Source organism: Mustelus asterias, chromosome 12 (genome assembly GCF_964213995.1).
Source record: "Mustelus asterias chromosome 12, sMusAst1.hap1.1, whole genome shotgun sequence".
NCBI classification, from domain to species: domain Eukaryota; kingdom Metazoa; phylum Chordata; class Chondrichthyes; order Carcharhiniformes; family Triakidae; genus Mustelus; species Mustelus asterias.
This window is the reverse complement of record NC_135812.1, coordinates 20969180-20996182: the sequence shown is the minus strand read 5'-3', so window position 1 is coordinate 20996182 and position 27003 is coordinate 20969180. Positions and strand designations below refer to the sequence as shown.

The following is a 27003-nucleotide window of genomic DNA, read 5'->3' as shown; positions in this document are numbered from 1 at the left end:
AGCCATGAACCTCCCTGCTCAATGAGAATCACTATTTAAGGTTGAATTTTCCCTTTGGAGAGCTTTGAAGGCAAAGGCACATGGAAATTAGGGGTGGTATGGTGGCACGGTGGTTAGCACTGCTGCTTCACAACGCCAGGGACATGGGTTCGATTCCTGGCTTGGGTCGTGTGCGGAGTCTGCATGTTCTCCTCATGTCTGCATTGGTTTCCTCCGGGTGCACCGGTTTCCTCCCACAGTCCAAAGACGTGCTGGTTAGGTGCATTGACCATGCTAAAATTCTCCCTCAGTGTACCCGAACAGGTGCGGAGTGTGGCGACGAGGGAATTTTCACAGTAACTTCACTGCGGTGTTAATGTAAGCCTATTTGTGACACTAATAAATAAACTTAAACTTTAAATTCAGCTAGCTGCATGTAGAGACAGCTCACCGACACTGTCCCGCCTCTACGAATTTCCCAGGAGTGGGCTGGGTACACAATCAGCAGCTAATTAGGTCAATTGAGGGCCCCGCCTGGGTGCCATTTTCAGAAGGAGGCAGCAGTTCCTCACCATCAGAGTGGCCTCCTGATCATTGTCAAACTGGGTGGCTCCTTGGGAGTGGGGCCATCAAAACCCGAAGCGCCATACTCCAACCAAGGGGCTGTCTGAAAGGATGACAGGCTGCAGTCCCGGCCAAAACCAATCCTTGACGGGAGGGGAGTGGTTCCTCCTCCACCTAGATGGCCCGACTAACTATTGGCCTCTTAATTAGCAAATTTGCAGAAGGCATCTGAGAGTGCTGCCATTTTGAGGCTTCCTCGTGTTTGTCTTTCTGACTCCACAGCGCTCACCTCTCCCAGTGGGCCTGCTGGCCATCCTGGACTGTCTTCTAATCGGGCCTCTCACCTCAGCAACTTGCCGGCTGTCCACAAGATAAAGGGCCAGTCATTTAAAATTGAGGCGCGTAGATATTTCCTCTCATGGAGAGAGTGGTGAATCTCTGGGATTTTCTGCCTCAAAGGGTGGTGGAGGCTGGATCATAAGAAGTACTTAAAGTGGAGGCGGATAAATACTTAACAGATTGAGGAATAGAGGGCTACGGGGAAATGGCACAGAAAAGGAGTTGAGGCCAGCATAGATCAGCCATGATCGTATTGAATGGTGGGCCAGGCTTGAAGGGCCTGGTAGCCAATTCCTGCTTCTATTTCTTGTGTTCTTGGGTGTGTCTTTAACAGGAACAGGGAGGCAGCCTCCGTCACCTCCCGTGGAGTCAAGCCGGCAGATGTTTTTGCTGGTTAGCAGGGGCTCGGGACATAGTCCTGATGTCAGATTCACGACCCATGGGGGAAGATTCCAGCCTAAGACTCTCAGCTCTCCTGTGGAACATATAGAGTGGTTGAGGCCTAACATAATTATAACAACTCTGGGCCAGAGAGTAGATGGTGCTGCTGCCCCCCCCCCCCCCCCCCCCCCGCCGCCCCCCCGAGTAGGAAAAGTGATATAAATAATACAAATTGGATATTTAGACTCTCCAGATTATGATGCTGTAAATTGTTCTTCACGAAAGTTGTTTAGAAGGTTAGCAGCACTGAGCCCATTTGGCCCACCACATTTGTACCAGCTCTTCGATGGAGCACTCCAGAACCAAGCCCTTCGCCTTATAGAATGACAACAGTGTACAGCACAGGAAACAGACCACTTGGCCCATCAGTCAAACCAACAGCATTTTCTCCACACACAATAGTTCAGTAATTCTGGTCTTCTTTCTGTAGTCTGATGAATGACTGAGTCCCAATTACTATAATAGGGGCAGTAAGGGTTCATGATTGTTGATAAATAGAAGAACCGTAACGGGGCGAGATTCCGTGACTATCTCCCAGAAATAGAGCCGCTAACATTTTCTGGCACTGACAACTTGGCAATTTGTTTCTCCCCCAGCCCAAATTCAGACGTTTGTACCAAGGTCAGCGAGGGGCATTTTTGATCAGCATTTAAAAAAACCCCAGACATATATCAAAAGTAATGGCTGTGTCAGGGTTAAGATGTGTAGAGAAAGGTGACAACCTAAACTAATGGCTGAAATATGAGGTGACAACTCTGAGCTGGACAAGGGCAGAGCCAAGCAGCCGTTCTTTTGTAGGAGGCCAATAAAATTATGTTGGCTTGAGGACCAAGTGGCCTCTGAAGCCAAATTTGTTTTAAATTAGGAGTCATAACCACTGTGCCAGTGGGACCTGTGCCAATCTCTTTGACACCTCTTGCTCTGAGATGAGCTAAACTCGCCGCCAAGTGGGATGAGAACTAGAGCGATTGATTCATGAGTCACGGAGATGTCTATTACCGTTTAAAATGGCAATCGCTACAAGTAATAGGGAAGTTCACAGGAAGCCAAAGACTGAACGTCACTGCCTCAAAATTAGCTTGCCAAGTTAATTTTTGAGGAGCGGGGAGCTGTTAACTCTACTTTCTGTTGGGTTGCTTGTTCTCTGTCATGGAAAACGATGCCAGGAATATTTCACAATCCAGCCTCAGGTAGCCGAAAATCACAAAAATGAATGAAGAGTAAGAAACAACAGCAAACAAAATAAACAGATGCCACACACTTTAATAATAAATTAGTATTCATCCACAGTTACTAGAGACCATATTAGCAATCACATATTCCAGTTTGGCGCAGTATTCTTATAATAAATAACAAGTAAATTGGGAGGAAATCTTTGTGCATATGGTACAATACTTTAGTTGGACTGGCATTAGATGTTTTTGTGTTTCATTTTTAATATTCCAACTTTCCATTGCATATAAAGCTATTGGACTGAATATACAGATTTTCTACCCCCCCGCTTGCCACACAGGGTATTTACTATTGTGTATTCTACACAATATTATACGGTAAAGCTTGGCGTATGTTTTGGTCTTACTGTTTCCATCTTAAAGCTAAATTGTCAGTCAACCTGGTTGGAAAATAAATCACCACCTTGAAAGTAACAATCATTTTTAACAACTAGAGAATGGAATCCAGTATAGCAAAATATCATTCTCTTCCATACAGTCCGATCTCGCAGAATACTCTCTTCAGAATACTAATACCACGCTGGATCTATTTGTAGGCAAGTGCAAAATTTGGAAGAGTTTCTATTTTGTTTTTTTCTGGGTTTTGAATTTTTGTGAGTCACTGCTTTAATACTTCGATTCAGAACTTTAACATTTTGATTCGGGTTGGTTACTAGGTCAATTGTCACGTTACTTACTCCCCGCTGAATACCAGGACATAGTTTTCCCAGCACCGTCACGCCTCCCCCCCCCCTACACAATTAGCGTGGGTCTCACACATTGGATAATTGGAAAACCAGGAGTTATTGCTGATTGTCTACTAAATCCCGCGAAGGGGCATCTTGGAAAATTTCTCCCATAGAATCTAACCTGAAATCTTTCTGCACTATGGTTGCAACAGCATTTGTGAAGAGGCAAACACTATGTGCATTCCTTGACTACATAACCAGTCTGCCGGCTGACTTTGTAGCCCCGCTTCTCTCTACTGAAGGTGGCTCCAATGGCATCATTTTTCACTTTGCTTTGGACAGGTTTGAAGCAAACATTAGTGGAGTGAAATTGTTCTGGACAATGTCAAACACTTATCGCATTTTCATGAAGTTCCTTTCTGTTATTTTATTGGAATTATCACCGAGTTGCTTTCAATGTGTTAGAGTGTCCATTGAAATGGCAGACAGAGGGATTACATCTGAACAAGTAAAACATCCATAAAGAGAGGGTACTTTTACAATGCCTAGGAAATGTGGAGGTTGATTTTTCATTGGGGCACAGATCAGATAAGCAATGGCCAGGATGTTCGCCCTATCTGCTCAATGACAATGGATGTCCAATTAATTCGGATTGGCAGTTTGAGAATTGTGGGTTCATTGGAAACCTGGTGAGCCTTGGTGGAGCCGAGCCAGCAGCGTTCATAAAAGGGGCCTGGGATCCCTCACAAAGTTGGGGGGGGGGGGTGGTGGTTTGGATGGTCTGGTTCTGGGTGGGATGATCCTGGCTACGGGCGAGGAGGAACATTCCTCAATACCTCATTGAGTTTGCCTGCAGCAATTCTCAAATGGCCTCCATCACCGATTCCTTGAAGGACCGCTGGTTTCCAGTGCATCAAAATGCTTAAATTTCACCAGGGTCCTATCCAGGTCCCGGGACCCCAAGTTGAATCGATTAATAAGGCTCCCTCCTTCGTTCCAAGTGAGAATTCTAGTTGCCCTAAATTGAAAAGTGCACAGGTGGGGCTTGGCCAGCTGAGGGCCTATTTCCTTTTCACCTTGCTAAACCCTGTTTAATGCGAAAATCAGAAATGTGTTGAGATGAAAACACTTGGTGTTCGTGCCGCTGACTCTAATGTTAAAACAATCAGGACTCGCTGAGATCGGTGGCCCATTTTTAATGAAGCTTCACATAGCTATCTGTCAGGTTTTATTTAAAAACTCCAAGTTCTTGTCAATGAGTGGGGTAAAAATTTCATCATTCACAGGTTATTATTTTGCTCAGTTTTGGTCAATGACCAGCGAGAGGAAATAAAAATCCCACTCTTCACTTGCGAGAATGAAGCGGTTAATACCTCCTTCGCAGTGACTATATCGAGAAGTAGCAGCAAATGGCTGTGTTAGCATCCTCAAGGAAAAAGCCTCCTAACAATCAGTGAACACCAGTCATTTCATATTCAGAGCGAAAAATACCCAATCCCTAATTACTCTTGGTAAATTAAACAGGAATTCAGCTCAGATTTCTTTTTAGTTATATCCAATCAAAGTCTAATTCAAAGTCTCAACCAGTGAGACATTCCAGATCCAAGCTGACAAGACAGGCAAGCCTCTTCCTGTCGTGGGCTTGATCTACATGATCCAAGGAGATAGGAGAAGGCACCCCCTCCAGTGCTTGATCTCATTTGTGTCTTAGCCAAAAGACCTCGATGCTGTTTTACAAAATTGCTTCACTGAAGCCTCAGTGTAACCTCATTGACTTCTATCAAGTGCAGGACTTCCGAACTACACTTGAGTATTCCATTTGCCAGTTGTAGCAAAAGGTAGGTGTGAGCATTAGGTATTATTCTTTGCTTTATTTATTTTATTCAGTCATGGGATGCCAGCATTTATTGCTCATCCCTAATTGTTCTTGAGAAGGTGGTGGTGAGCTGCCTTCTTGAGCCGCTGCAGTCCATGTGGTGTAGGTACACCCACAGTGCAGTTAGGGAGGGATTTTGACCTGTTTAATTTACTGAGAGGATATAGAGATTGGATATTTCTATACTGGAAGATTTTGTTTTCTGCTCCAACTGGCGAACGGAAGAAAATAGTGAACATTTTCTAAAACGTCAGCCACTCTCTTCACGAAATAATTTACAGCATTTTAAAATTCTGAATCATGGGCCGTATTGTACAAACATTCTAACAGGTAAAAAAAAAGCATTTAAAAGATGTTTAAATTGAGATCGAGAAGACAAGGCGTACAGGACCAATGTGAAAGAGAGCAAGGGGAGAAGATGAGATAGATCATAAAGCATTGAATAGGTGATCAAGGGTTTGTGATTTAAAAGCCTTTAAACTGGCATGTCAGTGCTTGACGACGACCCCCTTCCCCTCCCCCGCCCCTGTCCCCATCACCCCCTAGGTCTGCTGTAAAGCAGTGAGATCAGTCAGTTTGCCAGTGGCTGAGGAGGAAGTTGTTTTTAAAATGCTAAAAGATATTAATCCAGAATCCAGAATTTGAACCACACATCTGGATTCTTTTTGAAAAGGACAAAATTAATTTCAGTAACCCTGGATGTATTTTGTTCATTATCTGCTAATGATACAGGCTGCGAATGGGTAAGGTATGCCTGACAACCCTGTGAGGTAGCCACCTATACAGGGGTACTGAGAAAAGCACGGGGAGTTGGAGGGAGAAATCTCTCAGTTTTGTGTTGCTAAGGCCACTCAATAGATATCGAATTTCTAGTTCGCTGACAATCTTTTCTGAGTGTGTCTGGATTTCGAATCATCCTGCCTCCTTTATTGCACGTTCAGTTTATACAGTGACATCTCTTCAGCATCCTGAGACCCAGGGACACTGCACCAAAAGTGACACTTACATCAAAAGTAATCGATTCCAAAGCAATAGATAGACAGAGACCGCCGGAAATATCAAGGTGAACATGTTAACCGATACAGAAAGTTTTCCAACAAAATAACGTACCCCACAAACAGAAACTAAGAAGGGAAGAAAAATAAGCCGACACACCAAAAAGTCACACTGAAACCGCAACAAAAATTATACTGAAAATAAATTAGAATGGTAATGATTTTTTAAATAGATGTGCGAAGAATTGGTGAGATGACAGACTGATGGCTTCAGGACAGCTTCGAGCCAATGGCATGCAGCCGGTGAGAGACAACTGTGATGTGATGGAAGCTGTTCAGGGAAGGGCAGGCGCACTTTCAGGATCCAAGTCCCTCAGCTGGAGGGGTTCATTACTTACTCCTGTCTCGTATATGGGATTGTCGAATGCCGATTCCACGGTGATGTGGTTGTAGGGGTGAGGGCCGGCCAGAGGCAGCCTTAGCGTGGACTTTCCCTGGAACCTGGGGAGAGAAGGGAAGCAAAAGAGACCAACTCAGCTTCGGTCAAATCTCTTCTTGGAGAAAGAATGTTAGGCAACAAATACTCCGCTGTTACCGAAACCGAGTGTCGATGGGCCCTCACATGACAACAACAACTTGGATTAATGTGGCACCTTTGACAGGGCGAAACATCACAGGCCCTTCACAAGAGCCTCATCAGAAAAAACCTGACACCCTGCAAGAGAAGGAGGTCTTTGGACAGACGACTAAAGGTTTGGTGGAAGAGGTAGGTTTTAAGCAATGTTTTGAAGGAAGAGAAATTAAGGGATTTCAGGGAGGATATTCCAGAGTTTACGGACTAGGCAACTGAAGGCACAGCCACCCATGGTGGAGCAACTAAGATCAAGCAAGCACTAGAGGCCAGAGTTAAAGGAGCACAAAAATCTCAGAAGGTTGCAGGGTTGGGAGATTACAAAGATAGACAAAGTCACGAGGGATTTGAATAAAAACATGATGAGGCTTTTAAAATCGAGGCATTGACAGACAGGGAGACAATTATTATTGTCACATAGAGTCATAGAGGTTTACAGCATGGAAACAGGCCCTTCGGCCCAACTTGTCCATGCCACCCTTTTTTTTAAAAAACCCCTAAGCTAATCCCAGTTGCCCGCATTTGGCCCATATCCCTCTATACCCATCGTACCCATGTAACTATCTAAATGCTTTTTAAAAGACAAAATTGTACCCACCTCTACTACCTCTGGCAGCTTGCTCCAGACACTCACCACCCTCTGTGTGAAAAAATTGCCCCTCTGGACACTTTTGTATCTCTCCCCTCTCACCTTAAACCTATGCCCTCTAGTTTTAGACTCCCCTACCTTTAGAAAAAGATATTGACTATCTAGCTGATCTGTGCCCCTCATTATTTTATAGACCTCCATAAGATCACCCCTCAGCCTCCTACACTCCAGAGAAAAAAGTCCCAGTCTATCCAGCCTCTCCTTATAACTCAATCCATCAAGTCCCGGTAGCATCCTAGTAAATCTTCTCTGCACTCTTTCTAGTTTAATAATATCCTTTCTATAATAGGGTGACCAGAATTGCACACACTATTCCAAGTGTGGCCTTACCAATGTCTTGTACAACTTCAACAAGACATTCCAACTCCTGTATTCAATGTTCTGACCGATGAAATCAAGCGTGCCGAATGCTTTCTTCGCCACTCTGTTCACCTGTGACTCCACTTTCAAGGAGCTATGAACATGTACCCCTAGATCTCTTTGTTCTGTAACTCTCCCCAACGCCCTACCATGGGTGTGGTGTGGGTTAAGACTTGGGCGGCAGAGGTTTGGACAAGTCCAGGTTTACAGAGGGTGCAATGTGGGAGGTGGGCCGGGACAGCACTGAAACACCAAGAGGCACCAAAAAAAGCATGGATGTGGCAGACTAGTAGAGGCTGGACAAAAGCTATAAGGACAGAGTGCCACTTGGGCTTGCCAACATTTGAGATTCAGTTCATAAACTGTACCATTGATAAACAGCAAGTAGCCAAGTTGCACAGAGTAGAAAGGCTCCAGGTTTAATCACTGGTTTGTATTGAACTTGCTGGTCTGAGGTGAAGCAGTGGTACAGGCCCTATCATTGGCTTCGGTACTCCTGTGTTAAGTTTGGGAAAAAGTAGACATGTTTCCCATCCCTGATTTGTTAATTGCTGCTGGAATAACATACACCAAGAAAGGCGCAGAGGTTTGTGTGGATTTTAGAAGTAAGTTTCAGCTTTTGAAACCGGATTTCTTACAGTCAGCGGATGAGACAGACACAACTTGAAAATACTTACATTTTTGTGAAAAATCCTTTTCAGCCATATAAATAAAATTGCACCAGGAGCCAACTCTTAAATACATTAAGGAACATCTTTTAAAGTAAGGGGGAAGAAAGTAACTATTATGCTGTCTGATTTCATGGTTGAGGGAAGTATTTTAATGTTTGTGATTGCACAAATGAATTAGTAATCATAGAATCTACAGTACAGAAGGAGGCCATTCGGCCCATCGAGTCTGCACCGACCACAATCCCATCCAGGCAATATCCCCATGCATTTTACCTTAGCTAGTCCCCCTGACACTAAGGGGCAATTTAGCATGGCCAATCCACCTAACCAGCACGTCTTTGGACTGTGGGAGGAAACCGGAGCACCCGGAGTAAACCCATGCAGACACAGAGAGAACGTGCAGACTCCACACAGACAGTGACCCAAGCCGGTAATTAATCCTGGGTCCCTGGTGCTGTGAGGCAGCAGTGCTAACCACTGTGCCACCATGCCACCCCAGGGAAACTTGAACTATAATTTGGTTTTGGTAAAAGTAACGCAGCTTTAACTGCAATTTTGCACACAGATTGCCAATGATGCCTGAAGGGGAAACTCCAGCCCGTAATGTGTAATCCTTAAACTATGTCAGCTGAATGTTCGTTGAATTACGAAATCAAGGGTAAGGGTTAAGGGTAGGCGGTCCTCCTGCTGAAATAGGACCTAACATATGATGCAGCTTGCTAAGTCATTCTTTAGATGAAAGTATTCCATTATTATTAATTAGAAAAATGTAACCTATTAAATCCTTCATGAAATTAAGATGGGCAGCACGGTGGCACAGTGGTTAGCACTGCTGCCTCACAGCGTCAGGGACCCGGCTTCGATTCCGGGCTCGGTTCAGTCTCTGCGTGGAGCTTGCACATTCTCCCCGTGTCTGCGTGGGTTTCCTCCGGGCGCTCCGGTTTCCTCCCACACTCCAAAGACGTGTGGGTTAGGTGGATTGGTCATGCTAAATTGCCCCCTAACTGGCAGACTAGCAGGGTAAATGTGTGGGGTTTCAGGGTTAGGGTCTTGGTGGGATTGTGGTCGGTGCAGACTTGATGGGTGGAATAGCCTCTTTCGGCACTGTAGGATTCTATGATTCTAACCCACCCACCACAGCTTTGCTGAATGAAGGTGGAGGAAAGCAGGTTAGGTTGATGCTAAATTGACTCTAGTGTCAGGGGGATTAGAAGGGTGAATATATGGTGTTACAGGAATAGGGCCAGGGTGGGATTGTGGTCAGTGCAGACTTGATGGGCCGAACGGCCTCCTTCTGCACTGTAGGGATTCTATGGGATTCTAAGAAAGACATCAGATTTCTGAATAATGACTTACACCTGTCTACTCATAAGATGTTTTGTCACAATATAAACAAAGGACTAATGAACTTTGCAATAAGAAAAATGAAGCTTCAAGAAGTTTTAAACAGGCTTTCCCGCAAGGCCATTTGTTAATATTCTGAATATTCTATTCTTGCTTTCATGCAGATTTATTAACTGCCTGCTGCAGAAGCTGAATATTCCACGTTCAGGCCCAGCTGATAACTTTGCATTTTCTGTAAGGACTTACTTTGTGAAGTAGAGATAGATGCCGCCAATGAGAAGGGCTATGACAATCACTGGGATGAACACTGCAATGGCGATATTACTCCCTTGCATCTGGCTCAGAGAGGCTGCGGGCTTGGCCACTGCAAGAGAAGCAGGTATCTTACACACATAAAATAATACACATCCCCCGATGGACACATCTACCATTCACACACTGTAAAGTATACACTCACAAAGAGCTCTCCGCTAAGTTAATTCTCCTGTCTTTTCTTGTTTGAAATGTTTCTTTTTCAAATGAAAAGACAAGAACGACTTGCATTTATAGAAACATAGAAATCTACAGCACAAAACAGGCCCTTCGGCCCCACAAGTTGTGCCGAACAACAGCACTTCTGATGACCACCGGACATCGCAAAGTGGTTTACAGCAAATTAAGTACTTATTCAAATCTAATCAATGTTGTAATGCAGGAAACATGGCACCGCACCGCACGGTGGCACAGTGGTTAGCACTGCTGTCTCACAGCGCCAGGGACCCAGGTTCGATTCCTGGCTTGGGTCATTGTCTATATGGAGTCTGCACGTTCTCCCCGTAACTGCGTGGGTTTCTTCCGGGTGGTCTGGTTTCCTCCCACAGTCTGAAAGACGTGTTGGTTAGGTGGATTGGCCATGCTAAATTCTCCCTCAGTGTACCCGAACAGGCGCCAGAGTGTGGCGACTAGGGGATTTTCACTGTAACTTCATTGCAGTGTTAATGTAAGCCTACTTGTGACACTAATAAATAAACTTACACTTAACCAATAAAGGATAGGGTGATTTTGTGAGGGCAGGTTAAAGGCTGAAGGTAGTTGAGTTTTGACAATGTGGAATTTCTAGAATGTAGAGGGAGGAAGGCCAATGTGGAAAAGGACACTGGGGAAAGTTGAGTTTTGAGGCTTCAACATCAGGTTTCAGTAGCAGTGGGGTTAAGGCAGCTGTTGTGGGGGTGAAGGCAAGCAGCAGGGGGTAGTGGGGTCGGGGAAGGTGTGGGATTTGTTTTCTGGGTGTGAACAACGGGAAACCCCGTTAACAGCAGCGGAATTGGAAGAACACACCATCAACTAAAGGTAGGCTACCTTAATTCCTGGGGGGCGGGGGGGGGGGGGGGGGGCAGACATTCCGCCCATAGTGAGTTAAATCCGATTTGCAAACAGCAATTTTAAAATAAGAGATCTTCTGCAAAGTTTGAACAGTTCAAACGCGATGGCCATCACTAAGAAGGTGGTTCTGGGGAAACTGAAAGGTCTGAACGTGGATAAATCATCTGGACCGGATGGATTACACTCCAGGGTTCTAAAAGAGATAGCTGAGAAAATTGTGGAGGCATTGGTGGTGATCTTTCAGGAATCACTTGAGGCAGGGAGGGTCCCAGAGGACTGGAAAGTAACTGATGCGCTATCAATAAGGCGAAAGACTACCGATATGCCAATATAAGTGTAGGCTTTTATTCACAACAGAATCAGGAGCAGATCCCAACATATAACCAACCTGGACTGAACAAGGGGGAGGAGACAGCCACCTTTATACTAGGTGCCGAGGGGAGGAACCAAACTGGAAGGGGATGTGTCCAGGTATGACAAGCACACACAACGGTGGTCCATATAGGACAAAGGCACAACTGAGGTCCACCACAGTAACTAATGTAACATTGCTGTTTAAGAAGGGAGGGAAACCGCAGACGGGAAATTATCGGCCGGTTAGCCTGACTTCGGTCATTGCCAAGATTTTAGAGTCCATTATTTAAGATGAGATCGCGGAGTACTTGGAAGTGCATGATAAAGTAGGACTGAGTCAGCACGGCTTTGTCAAGGGGAGGTCATGTCTGACAAACCTGTTAGAGTTCTTTCAGGAGGTAACAAGGAAGTTAGATAAAGGAGAACCAGTGGACATGATTTATTTAGATTTCCAGAAGGCCTTTGACAAGGTGTCGCATAGGAGACTGTTAAATAAATAAAGAGCTCATGGTGTTAAGGATAAGATCCTGGCATGGATAGAGGATTGGCTGACTGGCAGAAGGCAGAGAGTGGGGATAAAGGGCTCTTTTTCAGGATGGCAGTCGGTGCCTCAGGGGTCAGTGCTGGGACCACAACTTTTCACAATATACATTAATGATTTGGAAGAAGGAGCTGAAGGCACTGTTGCAAAGTTTGCAGATGGCACAAAGATATGTAGAGGGACAGGTAGTATTGAGGAAGCAGGGGGGCTGCAGAAGGACTTGGACAGGTTAGGAGAGTGGGCAAAGAAGTGGTAGATGGAATACAATGTGGAAAAGTGTGAGGTTATGCACTTTGGAAGGAGGAATGGAGACATAGACTATTTTCTAAATGGAGAAATGCTTAGGAAATTAGAAGCACAAAAGGACTTGGGAGTCATTGTTCAAGATTCTCTTAAGATTAACGTGCAGGTTCAGTTGGTAGTTAGGAAGGCAAATGCAATGTTAGCATTCATGTCAAGAGGGCTAGAATACAAGAGCAGGATGTACTTCTGAGGCTGCATAAAGCTGTGGTCAGACCCCATTTGGAGTATTGGGAGCAGTTTTGGGTCCCGTATCTAAGAAAGGATGTGCTGGCCTTGGAAAGGGAACAGAGGAGGTTCACAAGAATGATCCCTGGAATGAAGAGCTTGCCGTATGAGGTGCGGTTGAGGACTCTGGGTCTGTACTCGTTGGAGTTTAGAAGGATGAGAGGGGATCTTACTGAAACTTACAGGATACTGTGAGGCCTGGATAGAATGGACATGGAGAGGATGTTTCCACTAGTAGGAAAAACTAGAACCAGAGGGCACAACCTCAGGCTAAAGGGACGATCCTTTAAAACAGAGAAGAGGAGGAATTTCTTCAGCCAGAGAGTGGTGAATCTGTGGAACTCTTTGCCGCAGAAGGCTGTGGAAGCCAGGTCATTGAGATTTAAGACAGAGATAGATAGGTTCTTGATTAATAAAAGGATCAATGGTTATGGAGAAAAGGCACGAGAATGGGGATGAGAAAAATATCAGCCATGATTGAATGGCGGAGCAGGATTGAAGGGGCCGAGTGGCCTAATTCTGCTTCTATGTCTTATGGTTAAGCAAACACCGCTTGTGCGATGGATGATGCAATGTACAAAGTACGCGTATGTGAAAACGCACAAGGAAGTCGCGAAAGATGGAACTTTACTGTACTGTATTGTCAGAGACATCATCATTTGAAGGGTTATAAACTGAGGCTCTCTCAAATAGACGTAAAAATTTCATGATCTTATTCAAAGAAGAGCTGGAGAGCTCTCCCCTGGTTAACATCGATCTCTCATTCAATGCCACCAAACAAATACACTGACTAATTATCTCATTGCTTTAGTGAGATCTTACAGTGCACAAATTGGTTGCTGCATTCCTGTACAACAGTAACTACAATGGAAAACGAAAGAAAAATAATTGGCTGTAAAGTGCTTTGGGACCTCCTGAGGATGAGCAAGTTGCTATATAAATGCACGCATCTCCTTCAATGATCAGCTTAAGGCTCTTCTTTGCACTGTCTCCAGATGAAGTGCCTCAATATCTCCGTGTATCCATCTGTATCATCTGTAACTCTTAGCATTTTAAATGCTTTAGACAATTCCTCATCAATAATCTTTTTTTTCCCCTCTTTGATGAAAACAAGCTAATTTCCACAATTCTTTCCCCAATAGCTGGGAGCCCCAAGTCCTATGGTCTCAATTCTGCTGCTTAGCTCTATATTGGAATCCCCTCCAATATATGAAGGGCTGATTTTAAACCTTTACTTTGCTTGGTAGGAAATATCCTAGGAGGAGGACAGGGGATTGAGAGTTTGTCCTGCATTTCTGCAACAACCACCGTCCCCACTACACCCCACCTCCCCTGCCACCCCCCCCCCCCTCCCCCCCACCCTCCCCACTGCCACCCTCTTCCAACTTGGCATGGTGACACAGTGGTTAACACTGCTGCCTCGTAGCGCCAGGGACCCTGGTTCGATTCCCGGCTTGGGTCACTGTCTGTGCGGAGTCTGCACGTTCTCCCTGTATCTGCATGGGTTTCCTCCAGATGCTCCGGTTTCCTCCCACAGTCTAGGGTTAGGTGGATTGGCCATGCCAAGTTGCCTCTTAAGTGTCAGGCAGACTAGCAGGTTAAATGCAAGGGGTTAAAGGGATAGGGCCTGGGTGGGATGGTGGTGGGTGCGGACACGATTGGCTGAATGGCCTCTTTTGGCACTGTAGGGATTCTATGATTCTAACCCACTCACCTCAGCTTTGCTGAATGAAGGTGCCAGAAAGCCACATGCCCCCAGAGGAGTGGGATATAATTTATGTTCTGTTATTTTGTTTAGCCAGATTGGGTGGCCATTTTCTTCTTGGATTGTGAGTGATGCTCTCCCTATAATGGAAATCTCTCGGTGCTATATTCTCCTCAGATCCAGCTTTACTCAGTTCCACAATCCCAGGCTTGCATAGTTAGATATGTTCACTGTGTGAATGTTTTCGATTTCCTATTCCAAGATGTATCACCTTACATCCATCTCCATTAAAACTTTAAAGCACTTCTCATTACTCAATAAAGCCGGGTCAGAACCTCGAATGCTTTATCCATTGTGAATGGATTCAATAATTTGTCGATCTTAAGAACTACACGCAGCAACACTTGCCACCACGAAACATTTCTGGCATGGATTAATAAGTAAATCAGCTGCAGTTTATTTAAACCATAAACTGCCGACACTACAGTCCATTACTGGCAATCACGTATTCCCTAGAGCTTAGAGTGCAATAAAGAAGCATGGCTTAGACGATCCATAGCCCATCATGATTTAATGTGCTTGTTTGCTGATGTAGTATAATTATTCTGCTGCTTTGTAATTGAAGTACTGTTGAGAAATGAATCTGGTGCGCCATCACCCTAGCTGGGAAAAACAAGTAAGGGATCATTCCAGGAGCCCATGTTTCCAGTACATCTTCACCTGCATGAAGCAGAGACCAAGGGTGGCATTATCCGGCCTTGTTCGTCCCGAAACCGTAAAATCCCGCCCAAGTTCAATGGACCTTTCCATAGTCCACCCCTCACCCACTCCGATTCCCATGGTGGGCGGGATGGTAAAATTCCAGCCCATAAATGTGGGTCTGCATTCCCTAAGATTTTCTACGTTTAATTGCGATGAACAAAAATGGGATTCCCTGTGGGTGAAGTTCCACATCAGGTGCGTGCACCCTTAATATTATCAGCCTGCACTAACCATCCGGGGGGGGGGGGGGGGGGGTGCATTCTTACGTCAGATATATTTTGTCTCTTGGGTCACTTCGAAAATCTGTAATTATGGAACAGGAGACACTGATGGGTTCGATTTTTAAAAATTCATTCATTCATGGGGCATGGGCATCGCTAGCTGGCTAGCATTTATTGCCCATCCCTTGTTGCCCGAGGGCAGTTGAGAGTTGACCACATTGGGGTGGGGGAAGCTCCCAGTCAAAGCTGTACGTATTACACATCCTTGAGGGCATTAAAGGTCAGCCATATTCTCTTACCTTCCAGTCTACGTTCATTGAAGTACTTGTCAAAAGTAACTGAAATGAAAACCAGAGAGATGTCATTTTCAGTAGTGTCAGCAGAACCAAGGTTTTACTGTGACTGAAGTCAAATTACATTCTCCTAACATCAGATTCAGGGACTTTTACAGAGATTTAGACATTGAAACCGATGATTTTTCTTTCTCCATGTATATCTAGACTCGGTATCTGACTAAAACCAAATCTGTTTTTTTTAAACCTGCATTACTGGTTTGTTTTGGGGCTATTTAAGGGCTATATTTTTCATTTTGTGTGTCCTGAGCCCAACCATCTTCAGCTGCTTCATCAATGACCTTCCTTCCATCGTACTGTCAGAGGTGGGGATGTTCGCCAATGATTACATGACGTTCAGCACTATTCACAACTCCTCAGATACTGGAGCAGTCTATGTTCAAATGCAACAAGATCTGGACAATATCCAGGCTTGGGCTGATAAATGCCATCTAACATTTGCACCACACAAGTGCCAGGCAATGACCATCTCCCAGAAGAGAGAATCTAACCATCGCTCCTTGACATTCAATGGCATTGCCTTTGCTGAATCCCTCATTATCAACATCCTGGGGCTTACAATTGACCAGAAACCGAACTGGACTATCTATAATTTGCACTGCCGATTCACTAAGGCTACTTAGGCAGTATCTTCCAAACCCACAACTGCTGCCATTTAGAAGAACAAGGGCAGCAGGTATCTGGGAAAACCACCACCTGCGAGTTCCCCTCCAAGCAATTCACCATTCTGACTTGAAAACATATCGACGTTCCTTCACTGTCGCTGGATCAAGATCCTGGAACTCCCTCCCTAACAGCACTGTGGGTGCACTTACATCATATGGACTGCAGTGGTTCTGGAAGGCAGCCCACCACCACCTTCTCAAGGGGCAATTAGGGATGGTTAACAAATGCTGGCCTCACCAGCAACGTCCATATGGCATAAAAAATGAATTAAAAAAAAAGACATTAAAGAAATGATTTTGACTCTGATCCACTGTTCACACCAAATATTTCTTTGGTGGTCCAATGGTATAACAAACATGAAACATCTGCACCTTAGGTGATGGAGCACAGTGTCATGTCCACCCTCTCTGCATGGAAAATGGTTAATTACACTTGTGTCATCAAAGGCAGGCCCATATGTATGCAAGCAATGTAAAATGGGCGAAATTGGACTGAATCATCAGTGTAATGCCAATAACATTACAAATGAGGTGGAATAAAACTTCAGCTGAGTACACATGCATGATTCACAAACAGTTAATCCAATAGCAAAACTATTCTTAGTGAATTAAGTGTTCTTAACATTATTGGCAAAGCAGATTTTCCCCCATAAAACCAATGAGGTTTACCTGAAAGAAGCAAGACTTCATAGTTTACTCTATCAGGTGGGTGGCACGGTGGCATAGTGGTCAGCACTGCTGCCTCACAACACCAGGGACCCGGGTTCGATTCCTGGCTTGGGTCACTGTCTGTACAGAGTCTGCATGTTCTCCCTGTGTCTGCGTGGGTTTCCTCTGGGTGCTCCGGTTTCCTCCCACAGTCCGAAAGATGTGCTGGGTAGGTGCATTGGCCATGCTAAATTCTCCCTCAGTGTACCCGAACAAGTGCCGGAGTGTGGCGACTAGGGGATTTTCACAGTAACTTCATTGCAGTGTTAATGTAAGCCTACTTGTGACACTGATGAATAAACTTAAAACTTTAAAAAAAACCTTAAGTATTACCTTTGCAGAATGGAGGTGGGTTACTCCACTCCGAGGGGTGTCCCGGAACGCACTTGATGGTGGCTTCCCCTGTTAGCTCATAACCATCATAACAGCCAAATCTCAAGGTCTCCCCTGCTTGGTACAATCTCTTCTCTGTGGTCTGATAACCATTGTCAGGCACTCCGGGATTGTGACAAGGTTCAAACACCTCCGCTACAAACATCAACATCAAAGATAATTTCAGTTGTAGCAACATTTAAAAAATGGCTATATTCAATACATTTCCTTTGATATTTTACTTTGTGTCAGTATTCACCAAAGAGAAGGACTTAGTGGATGATGAGTCTAGGAAAGGATGTGTAGATAGTTTGAGTCATGTTGAATCAAAAAGGAGGAGGTATTGGGGTTCTTGAGAAACATTAAGGTAGACAAGTCCCCAGGGGCTGATGGGATATACCCCAGAATACTGAGAGAGGCAATGAAGGAAATTGCTTGGCGACAGGGGAGGTCCCAGAGGATTGGAGAATAGCCAATGTCGTTCCTGTGTTTAAGGGTAGCAAGAATAATCCAGCTAATTACAAGCCGATGAGCCTTACATCAGTGGTAGGGAAATTATTGGAGAGGATTCTTCGAGACAGGATTTATTCCCACTTGGAAATAAGTGGACGTATTAGTGAGAGGCAACATGGTTTTGTGAAGGGGAGGTCGTGTCTCACAAACTTGATCGAGTTTTTCGAGGAAGTGACGAAGATGATTGATGAGGTTAGGGCAGTAGATGTTGTCTACATGGACTTCAGTAAGTTCTTTGACAAGGTCCCTCATGGCAAACTGGTGCAGAAGGTGAAGTCGCATGGGATCAGAGGTGAGCTATCAAGGTGGATACAAAACTGGCTCGGTCAAAGAAGACAGAGGGTAGCAGTGGAAGGGTATGTTTCTGAATGGAGGGCTGTGACAAGTGGTGTTTCTCAGGGATCAGTGCTGGGACCTTTGCTGTTTGTAATATATATAAATGATTTGGAGGAAAATGTAAATGTAAGTTTGCGGACGACACAAAGGTTGGTGGATTTGCGGATAGTGATGAGGACCATCAGAGGATACAGCAGGATATAGATCAGTTGGAGACTTGGGCGAAGAGATGGCAGATGGAGTTTAATCCGGACAAATGTGAGGTAATGCATTTTGGAAGGTCTAATACAGATAGGAAATATACAGTAAATGGCAGAACCCTTAAGAGTATTGATAGACAAAGGGATCTGGGTGTACAGGTACACAGGTCACTGAAAGTGGCAATACAGGTGGAGAAGGTAGTCAAGAAGGCATACGGCATGCTTGCCTTCATCGGCCGGGGTATTGAGTTTAAAAATTGGCAAGTCATGTTGCAGCTTTATAGAACCTTAGGCCGCACTTAGAATATATTCTGGTCGCCACACTACCAGAAGGATGTGGAGGCTTTGGGGAGGGTACAGAAAAGATTTACCAGGATGTTGCCTGGTATGGAGGGCATTAGCTATGAGGAGAGGTTGGAGAAACTTGGTTTGTTCTCACTGGAGCGATGGAGGTTGAGGGGAGACCTGATAGAAGTCTACAAGATTATGAGAGGCATGGACAGAGTGGATAGTCAGGAGCTTTTTCCCAGCGTGCAAGAGTCAATTACTAGGGGGCATAGGTTTAAGATGCGAGGGGCAAGGTTTAAAGGAGATGTACGAGGCAGATTTTTTACACAGAGAGTAGTGGGTGCCTGGAACTCATTGCCGGGGGAGTTAGTGGAAGCGGATACGGTAGTGACTTTTAAGGGGCGTCTTGACAAGTACATGAATAGGATGGGAATAGAGGGATATGGTCCCCGGAAGGGTAGGGGGTTTAGTTAAGTCGGGCAGCATGGTTGGTGCAGGCTTGGAGGGCCGAAGGGCCTGTTCCTATGCTGTAATTTTCTTTGTTCTTTGATATAATTCACAACATGTACTATTCTGTTACTTAAAACCAATCTAATAGCTCGTAATAAAGAAACAGCAATGTATACTGTCTCATTGAATATTGTGATAGTGTATGGATTTGTAGTGACGCAGCTACCCTGCCCATTCTCTGAGAATGAGTTGGGTTGGAGGCATCTTGCTATTTAATTTACGTATTCCCAGTGTAGAATACAGGGCAGCACGCTGGCACAGTGGTTAGCACTGCTGCCTCACAGCGCCAGGGACCTAGGTTCGATTCCCGGCTTGGGTCACTGTCTGTGTGGAGTCTGCGCGTTCTCCCTGTGTCTGCATGGGTTTCCTCCGGGTGCCCCGGTTTCCTCCCACAATCTGAAAGATGTGCTGGTTAGGTGCATTGACCCAAACAGGGACCGGAGTGTGGCGACTAGGGGAATTTCACAGTAACTTTGCAGTATTAATGTAAACCTTACTTGTGACTAATAAAGTTAAAGTTTATAAACTTTAACTTTTGCTGCATGGCATAATGGTGGTGAGGTGTCCGAGGGGGTGGATAACTGCTCGAGGGCAAAAATTGAGCTTATGATACTGAACAAACAGTGTAATTGGATTGAGTGGGAAAGTTCACAGAGGGGTGAGTGAAATGTTAACTAAAATTGAGGTGGCGTCCAAAAGCAGAATTGGACATGAAATTGGATAGAAATACCAGACAGGATGCAGAAACCAAAAGCCTACGGAAATTGAGAAGACCAAGAATTCAATTCAAACTGCATATTTGTACATGTAAAGGCTGCATGCTTTAGAATCATAGAAATCATAGAAACCCTACAGTGCAGAAGGAGGCCATTCAGCCCATCGAGTCTGCACCGACAACCATCCCACCCAGGCCCTATCCCCATAACCCCACATATTTACCCTGCTAATCACTCTAACCTACGCATCCTGGGACACTAAGGGGCAATTTAGCATGGCCAAGGCACCTAACCCGTGCATCTTTGGATTGTGGGAAGAAATCGGAGCACTCGGAGGAAACCCACGCAGACACGGGGAGAACATGCAAACTCCACACAGACAGTGACCCAAGCCGGGAATCGAACCCAGGTCCCTAAAACTGTGAAGCAGCATTGCTAACCACTGTGCCACCGTGCTCCCCCAGTTTAGTTTGCTTCAGAAATTGTGACTTTGCCAACCAACACACTTTATCTGTAGATATAGCTCAGCATGTTAAATATTATTTCTGTGACATGATAAGCTGCCACTTCAAGTGAACTGGAATGTCAGTGAGCACAGTATTAAAAGTGTCTGGGAGAGGTTGTAGTTTAATATTCCAAAGTTTCCCAAACCTTTCGAGGCGGGGAAGCCCTAGTGACCTCCCAAGAGCATTGGGGAACTCCAAGCATTCTCATGATGCATTGTACATGTAAAGATGCATTTTGGTGATGCATTTTGGTAGATCCAATTCAGGTGGCAGCTATAAAATTAAAGGCAGAACAATCAGGAGCATAGACTCATAGAGAGATCTGGTAGTACAGGTCCACAGATCCTTAAAATTGGCAGCGCAGGTGGAAAAGCTGGTGAAGAAAGCATATGACATGCTTGCCTTTATCAGATGGGGCATCGAGTATAAAAGTTGGCAAATTATGTTACAATTGTATAAAACATTGGTTAGGCTACATTTGGAATACTGTGTCCAATTCTGGTCACCACACTACCAGAAGGACATGGAGGCTTTGGAGAGAGTACAGAGAAGGTTTACCAGGATGTTGTCTGGTATGGAGGGTCTTAGCCACGAGGAGAGATTGAATAAACTGGGATTGTTCTCCCTGGAAAGACGAAGGCTGAAGGGCGATCTGATAGAAGTTTATAAAATTATGAGCGGTCTAGATAGGGTGAATAGTTGGAAGCTTTTTCCGAGGGCAGAAATGACAATTACAAGGGGGCTCAAGTTTAAGATAAGGGGGAAAGGTTCAGTGGAAATGTGCGGGGGAAGTTTTTTTACAGGGAGGGTGGTGGGGACCTGGAATGCACTGAGGTGGTTGAGGCAGTTACGTTAGCCACATTTAAGACTTATCTTGATATGCATATGAACAAACGGGGAATAGAGGGATATAAGCGGTTGGTTAGATAGCTCGAACATAGAACATAGAACAGTACGGCACAGAACAGGCCCTTCGGCCCACGATGTTGTGCCGAGCTTTATCTGAAACCAAGATCAAGCTATCCCACTCCCTATCATCCTGGTGTGCTCCATGTGCCTATCCAATGTGATAAACGTGATTGGCACAGGCTTGGAGGGCCGAAGGGCCTGTTCCTGTGCTGTACTGTTCTTTGTAATGTTGATGCTACATTTTTTGTGTTGAACTAGGTGTGAACACAGAAAGCAAATGTAGTCTTTCCTAGCTATATCTATGCATACATTAGGAATGGGGAAGAGGCACACAGTTACAAAAATATTCACCAGCTACATGGCCTCCTTACATTAACCCCAGCCACGTCACACTCCCAATGCTCCTTAACGTTAACTGCTGGAAGTAGCACCCACTTTAGGAGTGGTTAACCTGGTAATAAGTTAAAAGTTCTCTTGTTCAGAAAAACTTCATTCTTACCTTCCTTCATTTCTAATAAGTGGAGTGATGCTGGACGTTGATGCTCATATCGGTCGAGGGACACACACGCACGCACACACACACCCCTCTCTCACGCACACACTCCACACACTCTCACCCCTCTCCTGTGCACACACACTCACCCCTGTCTTGCACACACATTTATTCATCTCTCTCACACACACACACTCACCCCTCTCTCTCTCTCACACACTCACCTCTCTTTCTCTCTCTCACACACACTCACCCCTCTCTCTCACACACACTCACCCCTCTCTCTCACACACACTCACCCCTCTCTCTCACACACACTCACCCCTCTCTCACACACACTCACCCCTCTCTCTCACGCAGACTCACCCCTCTCTCTCACACACACTCACCCCTCTCTCTCACACACTCACCCCTCTCTCTCTCACACACACTCACCCCTCTCTCTCTCTCACACACTCACCTCTCTCTCACACACACTCACCCCTCCCTCTCTCTCACACACTCACCTCTCTCTCTCTCTCACACACACTCACCCCTCTCTCTCACACACACTCACTCCCCCCTCTCTCACACACACTCACCCCTCTCTCTCACACACACTCACCCCTCTCTCTCACACACTCACCCCTCTCTCTCTCACACACTCACCCCTATCTCTCTCACACATTCACCCCTCTCTCTCTCTCACACACTTACCCCTCTCTCTCTCACACTCACTCACCCCTCTCTCTCTCACACTCACCCCTCTCTCTCTCCCACACTCACCCCTCTCTCTCTCACACACACACTCACCCCTCTCTCTCTCTCACACACTCACCCCTCTCTCTCTCACACACTCACCCCTCTCTCTCTCTCACACACTTACCCCTCTCTCTCTCTCACACACTCACCCCTCTCTCTCACACACACACTCACCCCTCTCTCTCACACACACACTCACCCCTCTCTCTCACACACACTCACCCCTCTCTCTCTCTCTCTCTCACACACACTCACCCCTCTCTCTCTCTCACACACTCACCCCTCTCTCTCTCTCACACACTCACCTCTCTCACACACTCACCCCTCCCTCTCTCTCTCACACACTCACCTCTCTCTCTCTCACACACTCACCCCTCTCTCTCTCACACACTCACCCCTCTCTCTCTCCCACACTCACCTCTCTCTCTCTCTCACACACACTCACCCCTCTCTCTCTCTCTCAGACACTCACCTCTCTCTCTCTCTCACACACTCACCCCTCTCACACACACACACTCACCCCTCTCTCACACACACACTCACCCCTCTCTCTCTCATGCGCACGCACACACGGCTGATCCTGGATCTCAATTCGACTTTCTCACTTGATCCCAAAATCCCATGATTTCCTCAGTGCTTAAAAATATAATGATCTCAGTCCTGAATATACTCAATAACCCAGAGCGCCTGGAGCAGAGAACTCCAACGATTCAGAATGAAGACGTTTCTCAATGCCAACTTCCCGTGTTTCTTGTATGAGGACACAGAAATCTCTCTGAGCGCCCAATGTTCGAAGGTTTCTCACCGTTTAAAAAAAAAAATCTGATTTTCTATTCCTCTTATCACAACGAATGACCTCACATTTCACTTCTCCTCCCACCTCGTAGCCCATTCACTTAACCCATCAATGTCCCTTTGCAGCCTCTTTGTGTCCTCCCCACAGCTTACTGTCTCACTTAGTTCTATATTGCCAGCAAGGTTAGATTCAGGGCACTTGGTCCTTTCATCTACGTCATTAACCTAATGAACTTGAGCTAGACTGCAACAGCTCAAGAAGATGGCTCACCACCTTCTCAAGGCCAATGAGGGATGGGCCACAACTGCTGGCCTTGCCCACCACACCCACTGGCCTTGCCCACCACACCCACTGGCCTTGCCCACCACACCCACATCCCATGAAAGAACCAAAAGAATTGCTGAGTACTTCCAACATAGATTGTTTTCATTTTCGATTTCCAGCATCTGTCGTCTTTTGCTTTTGTCTGAGGAATGACATAGATTTGAAATACATTTAGAAATAAACTTAACTTGCCGAATATTTTGTGAAATTTGAGAAAATGGCAAAAACCTGGGTGAATTTTATGGCTGATTCCGTGGCAGGGGAGGTGCTAGAGTTCTGGCCTCTGTTTCAATTGACACAATGTAAAGTGGGGGTGGCGGAGGAGGGGGGTTAATAGTTCAGACAGTTATCATGCTGTATTTCTATGCCATTAATACAAGTGGATACACTATTTTCCATAGTGGATACGCTATTTTGCATGGAATGTCTTAGATGGCTAAGACATTGGGCAGGATTTTCCGGCAGTGCTCATCCCAAGGTCGACACGGTGGCACAGTGGTTAGCACCCCTGCCTCCAGGGACCAGGGTTCAATTCCGGCCTTGGTTGACTGTCTATGTGGAGTTTGCACATTTTCCCTGTGTTTACACGGGTTTCCCCCGGGTGCTCCGGTTTCCTCCCACACTCCAAAGATGTGCGGGTTAGGGGGATTGGCCAGGCTCAATGGCCTCTTAGTGTCAGGGGGACTAGCTAGGGTAAATACATGGGGTTACGGGGATAGGGCCTGGATGGGATAGTTGATGGGCTGAACGGTCCCCTCCTGCAGTGTCGGGATTCTATTCTATGATTCCGCCCAAGACCAATGGACTGTGTGGTCTGTGGGAATTGTAGTGGTCCATGTCCCGCCCAGTACAATTCCCGTGACGGGCAGGATGGGAAAATTCTGCCTATTGTTTTGGAAATATTGAATAAATGAATACTTCTCTCTTGCAACTTTTCCTACTCTCAAATATCGCCTCTTCCAGTGTGAATTTACAGCAGAAGCCAATTCGTAGCATGTGTGGGACGAGAGTACACCGAGTTAGATGGTACGAGATAGCAGATTGCTGAACTCTACTCCGTGCGTGTCAGCAGGAAGAGAGAGGCTTCTCAGGAGAAAAAGTTTACATGTACAAATATGAGATGAAGCCGAGACTGCCAGGGGCAACCAGTAAAGGTTAATGTACTCACGGATACACTTGGGAGTCCTGTCACTCCATTTAGGGTTTCCAGACTGCCTGTTGTAACAGGTCAGTATGTTGCTCCCAGCCAGTGTGTAGCCTTTGTTACAAATGTACTGCACTGTGGAGCCAATTGAAAACTTGGGGTCTGCAATAACCTTCCTGCTGTGATCGATGTTACCAGGGTCAGCACAGAATATAACTAGGACAAGAAAACATGGAAACAGAAATATTAAAAAGAGAACCTTCCTTTTGTTTTGCTTCACTTGCATTTGATTAAATGCTGTACTGCCTGACCAAACCTGACTGCTCATTGCTGCGTCTTCCATTGATTCATAGAATCCAAGAATCCCAGAATCCCTACAGTGCAGAAGAAGGCCATTCGGCCCATTGACCGTCTACATGGACCGTCTACACTGACCACAATCCCACCCAGGCCCTATTCCTGTAACCCCATGCATTTACCCTGGCTAATCCCTCTGACACTTAGGGGCAATTTAGCCAATCCACTTAACCCGCACATCTTTGGACTGTGGGAGGAAACCGGAGCACCCAGTGGAAACCCACACAGACAGGGGGCGGGTGGGGGGGGGGGGGAGGGAAGAATGTGCAAACTCCACACAGCCAGTCACCCAAGTCGGGAATTGAACCTGGGTTCCTGGCACCGTGAGGCAGCAGCGCTAACCACTGTGCCACCGTGCCCCTCAAAGGTTTGCCAGATTTTTCAAAATGGAGGCCTCCGCCAATGAATCATTGCAATACAACCACAACTTGCATTTCTATCGCACTTTTAACATCATAAAATCGTAAAATGCCTACTGTACAGAAGGAGACCATTCAGCCCATTGAGCCTGCACCGACAACAATCCCACCCAGGCCCCATCCCGATTTACCCTGCTAATCCCTCTTACACTAAGGGAGAATTTAGCATAGTCAATCAATCTAATCTGCAGATCTTTGGACTATGGGAGGAAACCGGAGCACCCTGAGGAATCCCACGCAGACATGGAGGGAATGTGCAAACTCCACACATGTACCCAAGGCTGGAATTGAACCCGGGTCCCTGGCGCTGTGGGGCAGCAGTGTTAACCACTGTGCCACCGTGCCACCCTAAAACGTCCCGCGGTGCTTCACAGAAACCTGATCAAATGAAGCTTGCTCGGGTTCGATTCCCGGTGTGCGGAGTTGGCACATTCTCCCATTGTCTACATGGGTTTCCTCCGGGCGTTCTGGTTTCCTCCCACAGTCCAAAGATGTGCAGGTTAGGTGGATTGGCCATGCTAAATTCTCCCGCAGTGTCAGGGGGTTAGCAGGGTAAATAAGTGGGGTGTTTGGGATAGGGCCTGGGTGGGATTGTGGTCGGTGCAAACTCGATGGGCCAAATGGCTTCTTTCTGCACTGTAGGGATTCTATGATTCTATGGAAAAGCCCGTTCTCTGATCAGGAATCAACTTTAACCTGCCAAGCAATTGTGAGGAATTCTCAGCTGTATTGACGAAGGGGAAAAAGCGACCAGGGTTCCTATCCCCTGGTCACTAATCAATGGTCCCTGTAGGAAGTGGGCGTGGGCGGAGCGAGAATAAAAAGCTCTGGTTGTTGAATTGACAGCACGGTGGCACAGTGGTTAGCACTGCTGCCTCACAGTGCCAGGGACCTGGGTTCAATTCCCAGTTTGGGTCACTGTCTGTGTGGAGTTGGCATGTTCTCTGTTCTCCCCCTGTCTGCGTGGGTTTCCTCTGGCTTCCTCCCACAGTCCAAGGATGTGTGGGTTAGGTGGATTGGCCATGCTAAATTCTCCCTCGGTGTTCCCAAACAGGCGTCAGAGTGCGGCGACTAGAGGATTTTTACAGTAACTTCATTGCAATGTTAATGTAAGCCTGCTTGTGGCACTAATAAATAAACGTAGCTCCTGAACACTCACTGAACTAGGGCCACTTGGCTGAGGTACCACAGGGCGACATGGACAAGTTGGGCCGAAGGGCCTGTTTCCATGCTGTAAACCTCTCTGACTGTGGTCCATGGAACCATATCCCAGCATGAGTCAATGTGTAAGGATAGAGGGAAGAAAACTATTCCATAGAAAAACAAATCATCGCCTTAAATGGCACAAATTAGGCAAATAAAATATAGCTGCCACTCCATATTAGAGCGACTGTAATCTGAATAAAAAATATTCCATTTCTGTCACTCACA

The 27003-nt window shown here is 45.9% G+C and overlaps 1 protein-coding gene across 1 annotated transcript in view; it reads right to left on the bottom strand.

Moving 5' to 3' along the window:
* Positions 1 to 9991: 9991 nt before the first annotated feature.
* The window catches only part of sez6b (seizure related 6 homolog b), a 934329-nt gene continuing 917317 nt past the window's right edge, over positions 9992 to 27003 (bottom strand). Inside the window, exons 12-16 of the mRNA XM_078224908.1 lie at positions 24821 to 25012; positions 17282 to 17476; positions 17163 to 17181; positions 10207 to 10242; positions 9992 to 10088 (exon numbers count right to left, since the gene is read on the bottom strand). Coding sequence (XP_078081034.1) covers positions 9992 to 10088; positions 10207 to 10242; positions 17163 to 17181; positions 17282 to 17476; positions 24821 to 25012 — 539 coding nt within the window. The remainder of the gene's footprint in view (positions 10089 to 10206; positions 10243 to 17162; positions 17182 to 17281; positions 17477 to 24820; positions 25013 to 27003) is intronic.